Raw genomic sequence first — 8,322 nt, 5'->3', positions numbered from 1 at the left:
TTGGTGGACATGCGTGTCAAGTATCGCCACATGTGTCAAACAAGTCAGTGTGTGAAGGTTATAATTGTGCATCATCTGCAAAAACTAATTTCCTCACAGAAATTTAACAAAAATGTTGATTTACACTAACGAAAATAACCCTGCGGTGTTAAAATTATTAATAGCCGCCAATTTCTCCGGGAAGAATGTGAATATAAAGGTTGTTAACGCTAATGGTGAGTTGCATCATTTTTCCACAAATTTGCATACACGTGGACTAATTTTATTCGCACAGATCGAGCTATTCAAGAGCCGAAACATTTACCCTATTTGGAGGTAAATGAAGATTCGATCATCTTTGTACCAAATGCCGCCGTTTGGCTCCTTATGCCACCTTCACAGGAAGTTGCAACAGTTGCAAGCGAATGGTTGGAATGGGAGTCGACAATTTTAGCACCTAATTTAGCACACGTTTTTGGAGCTGGCTCCAAGAACGATAAACTTAAGTCTAGTCTCATTTCTTCATTAGACAAATTAAATAAGACCTTAGGGAGTAGTGCTTATCTAACTGAAGTAACTATAATTACCTAAATTCACTGCCAATTTCTTAATAATGAGGTTTTAGAATAAGCTGAACGCAAGTGACGTTGTGGTTTGGTCTACTTTATATCCGCTTTTTATTGATAACGCGCTATCAAAGGAATTTTTGAGTGGACATTCCAATGTAGTCAACTGGATTCAAAATATTGAACAAAATAAACAAATAAAGGACGCTTTAAGTACTTTTAAGATATCTTCAGGGGGTGTGGCTTACCAGGCATTACTTAATGGAGCTAAATACTCTCTAGTGACGCCCCCTGCACCTGAAAATGTTAGTAATCAGTCTCCACAACACCAGCCTGAAGTTGTCACCAGTGAAGAGTTAGAAGCCGCTAAAAAGGCTTGGTTTAAAGGAGGCGAAATTCCTAAAGTAAAAACTCGGCCAAAAGTAGTGTAAGTATACTTGTGGATTATTGTCATTTTGATACATAAGTTGTTTTCAGATTACCTCTTAATACTGAGAAAAACGTTTTAATCACATCTGCGCTACCATATGTTAATAACGTCCCTCACTTAGGAAACATTATTGGTTGCGTTCTATCCGCTGACGTTTTCGCCAGATTTTGTCGTGTTTGTAATCACAACACTCTTTTTATTGCCGGTACCGATGAATATGGAACAGCCACTGAAACTAAAGCTTTGGAAGAAGGATTATCGTGTCAGGCTATTTGCGACAAATATTACACAATACACAAAGATATTTATGACTGGTTTAATATCAGTTTTGATTACTTTGGTCGCTCTTCAACCCCACAACAAACTGAGTGAGGTTTTATCACTACTATGTAAAAAGTCACACCACTATTTACTTTATTTTAGACTCTGCCAAGATTTATTTTTACAACTGAACAGCAATGGTTTCATGTTTATTGAACCTGTTGAACAGTTACATTGTGAAAAGTGCAATCGCTATCTAGCTGATAGATTCGTCGAAGGAGGATGTCCTCACATTGGCTGTAACTATGAAGATGCCCGTGGTGACCAATGTGACGGTTGCGGCAAACTAGTAAACGCTGTTGAACTCAAAAACCCTCGGTGTAAAATTTGTAGCAGTACACCAAAATTGAAAACTTCAAAACAGTTTTTTATTGATTTGCCAAAGGTTTTAGTTTTTTTTTTTTTTGTGTTCTAATTAATAACTAATGATTGTTTTATAGTTGGAACCATTGTTACATCATTGGATGAAAAAGTCGGCTCCTGGTTGGTCAAATAATGCCCAAGTTATTGCAAAAACGTGGTTGAAGGAAGGTTTAAAACCTCGTTGTATCACTAGGGACTTAAAATGGGGCGTTCCCGTACCTCTTAACGATTTTAAAGATAAAGTATTTTATGTGTGGTTTGATGCACCAATTGGGTATATGTCGATAAGTAAGGCGTATACTGAGAATTGGGAACAGTGGTGGAGACCAAAGCCTGACTATAAAATAACGTTGTACCAATTTATGGCTAAAGATAATGTACCTTTCCATTCTGTAATGTTCCCGGCTTGTCTTTTGGGGGCGAATAGGGGATATACTACAGTGTCGCATATAATGGCAACAGGTAATGACTGTTTTTAGAATTAACCATTTATAAATATTTGGTACGTCTGTTTTTGACAATTGTGTGCACCTTTCGTAAATATTCTAAAAGATGGCGCTCAATTTGACAACTAACTAACCTCAACAATGTCATTAAAATGTCACTCGCACCCAAAAATTTAGTGATGTTCTATGTGACAGCCAGTAAAAGTGTTGAAAGTAACAGATTGACAAATTTTGTTCTTCAAAAAATAAGAATAATACCTGGTGCTGGATTGATTTGAGAATTATTCGAATAATTATTTTTAAAAATCAACTGGTGCCATCTACTGGAAATTTATAAAAGAGTTTGTTAAGTTTCATAAAATGAAGAACCCCGGTTGCTCTAGTGAAAATATTTAGAAAAAAGTTCACTCTGTAAATTAACAATGCCTTTCAGAATACTTGAATTACGAAGATGGCAAATTTTCGAAATCTCGTGGCGTGGGCGTTTTCGGAAACGATGCTCGAGACACCGGAATACCAAGTGACGTTTGGCGTTTCTACTTACTTTATGTGAGACCTGAATCTCAAGACTCGAGCTTCAGCTGGGTCGATCTCGCCACAAAGAACAACTCAGAGCTATTAAATAATCTGGGTAATTTCATAAATAGGTAATTTATGCTGAAACTGTCATAAAACCTGAAATACATTTTCGTCTCTTCAGAGCTTTAGTTTTCGCTAAAAATAACTTCAACAAAACCGTGCCTGAAATTAAACCCAACGACGACGATTTCACATTCCTAGCTTTATGTACCCGAGAATTAAAAGGTTACATAAGCTGTCTTGAGAAAGCGAAATTAAGGGACGGTATTAGGCACATCCTGTCGATTTCTCGCCATGGAAATCAGTATATGCAATCGAATCAGCCGTGGGTACTTCTCAAAGGAAGCCCCGAAGACAAGTATGTTTATTAATTTTTTTTTAATTTAAATAGAGCTGCATTACATTTAATTTCAGGATTCGTGCAGGAACCGTTGTAGGGCTTTGTTGCAATATTGCTTGTTTGTTGGCAACATTGCTTCACCCGTATTTACCTGACACCAGCGACGTACTTAAGAAGCAGCTAAATATTGCCAACATAGCTCTCACACCAGAGTGAGTTACAACTCGACTATTAGTTTAGTATTAATTTATTTTTTTTTAGAAACATTGAAATAGCACAGTTACTACCAACTGGTCACCAGCTGGGAGAACCAGCACCATTATTCGCCAAATTAGAGCCTGCAAGAGTCGAAGAATTGAAAAAGAAATTTGCAGGGAAGCGGGGTGACAGCCCTCTTAAAGAAAACGGGATTAAAAGCGACCTTAATGTTTTACAGGCGGAAATAGTTAAACAGGTAGCTTTTTCACATTTCTGTATTGTCCCTTTTACTATATTTAATGTTTAGGAAAATAAAATAAAAAAATTAAAATCCAGTGGTGCCGAAAAAAAAGTATTACAAGCAGAGGAGATGCTTTTAGCTAATTTAAAAAAAGAAGTACAAGCGGGGCAGAAACCTTCTGGTGACAGTAAAAATAACGCTGATCCGGTGGAAGTTAAGAAATTGGAAGAAGAAGTGACCAAACAAGTGAGTGGTACCATGTGGTTTGTACTTAATTAGTAATGTTTTTCTTTCTGCAGGGGTCGCTTGTGCGCAAGTTAAAAGAAGGGGGTGCTAATAAGACGGAGTGGCAACCGGAAGTGTCTAAATTACTCGAATTAAAAACAAAATTGGCGAGTTTGTTAGGAAATCCTATTGCAGATGGTCAAAAGGGAAAGAAAAAAAAGTAATTATTTCATTTGAGTTTCAGTTTTACTTCCAGTGAATAAGGTAGTTTTTGTAAAGTTGTACATCTAAATTATTTATTTCGGTATTTGGTGCGTACCTATTAGAATTATTTATTTCGGTAGGTAGTAATTTAAAAGCGAATGTTTTGTGGTTGTGGTAACGACAAGAAATTTTTATTTATTTGATATTTATGTATGACTGGAAATACACGTACTCCAGGAAAAACGAGTTTTATTTATATTGTACTCGCTGTATCTGAAGTTCTAATTCAACAACACTACTTGGTCCTATCCTTAAATAATACTTTAACAGTAACAAAAATTGGTTGATCAAACTCAGCCGCCGAAGAGTTTGAGCAGAGTTGTCATCGTCTGACTTGTGTACGGACAAAGTTTGTACATTTTCATGCATTGAGTTGGATGCGAAACGGTCTCTCCATATTTCAACGCTTCTAACAACTGTTTACTGGCCCAAGAGTCTTTTTGAGCAGAGGATCTGTAAAATATTTTGAAGTCACAGTACATGTGATCGGAAAAATAAAATGAATTAGAGCTGATATAGCCTATTAAGGTTTAGTTGGTATCACTGTCAACATAATCTTCAGTCGCTCTTTGTTACTAGGTGTTAAAATTGTTTCGGACTTCTCAAAAAAATGCGCTTGTATAATTTTTGACAGCGACAAGTGACAGACCTGTAAGCTGCTAGATTGTCAGTTGTACAGTAGTACCACCTAAACAATTAGTCTTGCAGCTAATTCTAATTCGTTTTATTTTCGTTGATACGGTGTAAACAAAACGAAATAAGACTTACCGTGTTAAGCTAAGTATCTTTTTTCCAACTACGTCCAGTCGGTCTTCGTCTTGGGCTGCTAACTGACAGATGAAGCTCCTAGCGCAGCGCGCTGGATCTCTTGATAAAACAAATTCCCAATTTATATTGTATTGTGTTTTATCCTAATAAAAAAAAACCTCAGGTAAAACGTACACCTAAATTAATGGAGAAATATGTGTGTTAGTCCAATGGTGACGAACGGCAATTAGGTGAAGTCGCTTGACGATATGCAACGTAATATTGTTACGATGAGCGGGCGAATAAAATCGGCGTAGGTTAAAACTCAACAATTTATTTCTTACTAACTAGAATTAAGAATTTACACGTCTAATGGCGGTAGGATATTTCGAATTGGGTATTCGCCATCCGTCCTAGAAAGTTCTCGATGGTCCATAGGCGTCGTACCGAAGTGGCATATGGGTTTATTTCGTAACATTGCCCCCTCCTTAGTTCAGGTCGTCCCGATCAGAAACGTCGACGGTGTCACTGTTGTATTTCATGCGGCGGTCTAAATGAACGATCTTCGTCTTCGGCCTTCGTCGAATTCTGTAAACGACATCGTTGATTCTCGTCTCGACAGTATATGGACCTTCCCAGTCTGGTGACAACTTCGGACAATGACCTTTCCTTCTTCGGGGGTTATAAAGCCATACCAAATCCCCTGCTTGGAATCCTACTGAGTTACCCTTAAGGTCGTAGCGTGTTTTCATAGGCGTTTCTAATTTGCAGACCACAGTTTATCTTGCAGACTGGGGGTTAAAAATGCTCCAATCAAGTTGAAACTCAACAGTTGCTTATTTCTCAATACGAAGATTATTGACACAAAATTTCAACCCGATCGGAGAAACCGTTAAAAACTACCCCCAAAACAACCTTGCAGACTGGCACTTAAAAATACTCTAATCAGGTTAAATTTTGACATTCGCTAGTTTTTCAATACGAGGATTATTGATGCAAAATTTCAGCCCATTCCGAGAAACCCTCAAAAATCACCCCCAAAACAACCTTGCAGACTGGGGGTTAAAAATGCTCCAATCAAGTTAAAACTCGATATTTGCTTATTTCTCAATACGAAGATTGTTAATACAAAATTTCAACCCGTTCGGAGAAACCGTTACAAACTACCCCTAAAACAACCTTGCAGACTAGGGCTTAAAAATACTCCAATCAATTCAAAATTTGACATTCGCTAGTTTTTCAATACAAGGATTATTGATGCAAAATTTCACCCCATTCGGAGAAACCCTCAAAAATCATCCCCAAAACAACCTTGCAGATTGGGGGTAAAAAATGCTTCCATCAAATCAAAACTCGATATTTGCTTATCTCTCAATACGAAGATTATTGACACAAAATTTTAACCCGTTCGGAGAAACCGTTAAAAACTACCCCCAAAACAACCTTGCAGACTGGGGCTTAAAAATACTCTGATCAAGTTAAACTTTGACAATCCCTAGTTTTTCAATACGAGGATTATTGATGCAAAATTTCAGCCCATTCGGAGAAACCCTCAAAAATCACCCCTAAAACAACCTTGCAGACTGGGGGTTAAAAATGCTCCAATCTAGTTAAAACTCGATATTTGCTTATTTCTCAATACGAAGATTGTTAATACAAAATTTCAACCCGTTCGGAGAAACCGTTACAAACTACCCCCAAAACAACCTTGCAGACTAGGGGTAAAAAATACTTCAATCAAATCAAAACTCGATATTTGCTTATTTCTCAATACGAAGATTATTGACACAAAATTTCAACCCGTTCGGAGAAACCGTTAAAAACTACCCCCAAAACAATCTTGCAGACTGGGGCTTAAAAATACTCTGATCAAGTTAAACTTTGACAATCCCTAGTTTTTCAATACGAGGATTATTGATGCAAAATTTCAGCCCATTCGGAGAAACCCTCAAAAATCACCCCTAAAACAACCTTGCAGACTGGGGGTTAAAAATGCTCCAATCTAGTTAAAACTCGATATTTGCTTATTTCTCAATACGAGGATTGTTAATACAAAATTTCAACCTGTTCGGAGAAACCGTTAAAAACTACCCCTAAAACAACCTTGCAGACTAGGGCTTAAAAATACTCTAATCAAGTCAAAATTTGACATTAATTTATTTTTTTATTATTTTATTGTTAATTATTAATTAATTTATATTTAAATTTAAAAAATATATAAATTACGAATACATATAGGAGTATTTGTTACAGATACGTGAATTGTGATAATTTGAGTTCATGTTTATCGCTGTTAGATAATTGTTGCTACTATGTAAGAATGCATAAGTTGGGCATTTTTTCGTCCAATCTCTCATTTTTTGTGCGTTTTTACACGTCATTTTTGCTGTTAACTTGGTTCATTCAGTACATACTATATGCTGGTTTTGAGTTCTTTGAGATATAATTAAACTTTCATTATCAGTCAAAAAATACAAAGTTAGTGGTGTCCAAAAGAGAAAATTTAAAATTCAGAGGAAACAAAATCTTAAACATATTTTAAAGAAAATTAGAGACATTTTTAATTTCCGAGAAAACTAACGTAAAAAAAAAACGTTTTGAGAAAAAATTTAAATTAATAATAGGAAGGTCAAACTTAATTTTATTTGAATTTCAAAACGAACCCAGAAATATGCTTAATTTCTTAATTAATTATTATTAATGGGAAAACAAATAAAGATTCGTTATATTCAATACGACGCAAAATTGTCTTCATATGTAGGTCTTACAGCCTTTGGATGGTGTCCACGTCCATTTCTCTAACTGTCTGGTAAATTGTTCTTTTTAATTGTTCTTCTAAATTGGCTTCCCAGCCGTTGTTGTAAACCTTTCTACTTAGTATTCCCCAAATTTTGTTTTCGATTGTTCGCACTGGGGGCACTATGGGGGGATTACCTTTTCTTAGGTACAAAACTTATATTATTGCTTTCTAACCAATCCCTGGACGTTCTAGTATAATGGCAACTTGCTAAATTTAGCCAAAATATTACATCGTCGTTATTATGGTGTTCCCATATACCATATATTGTTATGTATTGACCGCGTCACCTTTAGTACGGCCAATGAATTGTGCTGAAACGCCGGCCGGAGATATAGCCCATCAAACCAAAATTTTATCTTCAAATTTTGCCTTCGACTTAAATTTTACTTTTAATTTCTTCTATATTGTTTGTATAAAATCCATCGTTACCTTCCATCTCTGAATGGGCAAATGTAAAATATTTTTCATCGCCTAGCACAACCACACGATTGTCCAGAAAATGATGAATTCTCAATAGCCGGCAACATCTAAGAATTCTCTCTAACTGCGATGCTGTATGTTTTGAACATATAGCTCTTTTGCTGTATTTTAAGTTGTTTTTGCCTATTTCTCTAGAAACTATTATATAAGAACTCTAAACAATCGAGCCAATCTTCTTGTTGATGTTCCAGGCTCTTGTCTTTCTTCTTAATCTTTCTAAACTTATTGTGGTATTGCTACCTCGCAGTCTTTAATTGTTCTGTATATAGTTGCGCGTGTAATATATTTGGTCCAAAATATATTCACAATTTCACTTTTAGATGCTTGGGTAACTAACTGGTAT

At 36.1% G+C, this 8,322-nt stretch overlaps 2 protein-coding genes across 2 annotated transcripts in view; one reads left to right on the top strand and one right to left on the bottom strand.

The window, feature by feature from the left end:
• Window positions 1-7: 7 nt before the first annotated feature.
• On the top strand, window positions 8-4,135 carry LOC135133962 (methionine--tRNA ligase, cytoplasmic). The gene is made up of 12 exons (XM_064062528.1): window positions 8-215; window positions 275-552; window positions 605-972; window positions 1,023-1,343; window positions 1,399-1,681; window positions 1,737-2,121; window positions 2,539-2,752; window positions 2,806-3,042; window positions 3,099-3,236; window positions 3,286-3,478; window positions 3,530-3,709; window positions 3,763-4,135. The coding sequence occupies exons 1-12, from the start codon at window positions 113-115 to the stop codon at window positions 3,910-3,912; spliced, it is 2,850 nt and encodes a 949-aa protein (XP_063918598.1). The 5' UTR covers window positions 8-112; the 3' UTR covers window positions 3,913-4,135.
• LOC135133968 (uncharacterized) overlaps window positions 4,054-8,322 on the bottom strand; it is a 30,427-nt gene continuing 26,158 nt past the window's right edge. Inside the window, exons 3-4 of the mRNA XM_064062534.1 lie at window positions 4,721-4,863; window positions 4,054-4,405 (exon numbers count right to left, since the gene is read on the bottom strand). Of these exons, the coding sequence (XP_063918604.1) occupies window positions 4,246-4,405; window positions 4,721-4,863 (303 nt within the window). The 3' untranslated portion in view covers window positions 4,054-4,245. The remainder of the gene's footprint in view (window positions 4,406-4,720; window positions 4,864-8,322) is intronic.

This window comes from Zophobas morio, unplaced genomic scaffold, assembly GCF_036711695.1.
Source record: "Zophobas morio isolate AGI-343-1 ecotype UQ-CSIRO unplaced genomic scaffold, CSIRO_AGI_Zmor_V1 ptg000023l, whole genome shotgun sequence".
Taxonomy (NCBI): Eukaryota; Metazoa; Arthropoda; class Insecta; order Coleoptera; family Tenebrionidae; genus Zophobas; species Zophobas morio.
The sequence above is the reverse complement of the archived record's forward strand: the minus strand, read 5'-3'. Positions and strand labels throughout refer to the sequence as shown.

Coding starts and splice junctions, on each gene's coding strand:
- LOC135133962 (XM_064062528.1), top strand. CDS start 113: ATGTTGATTTACACTAACGAAAATAACCCTGCGGTGTTAAAATTATTA. Junction 1,682..1,736: donor TTTTTATTGATTTGCCAAAG/GTTTTAGTTTTT, acceptor ATTGTTTTATAG/TTGGAACCATTGTTACATCA. Junction 3,710..3,762: donor AAGAAGAAGTGACCAAACAA/GTGAGTGGTACC, acceptor TTCTTTCTGCAG/GGGTCGCTTGTGCGCAAGTT.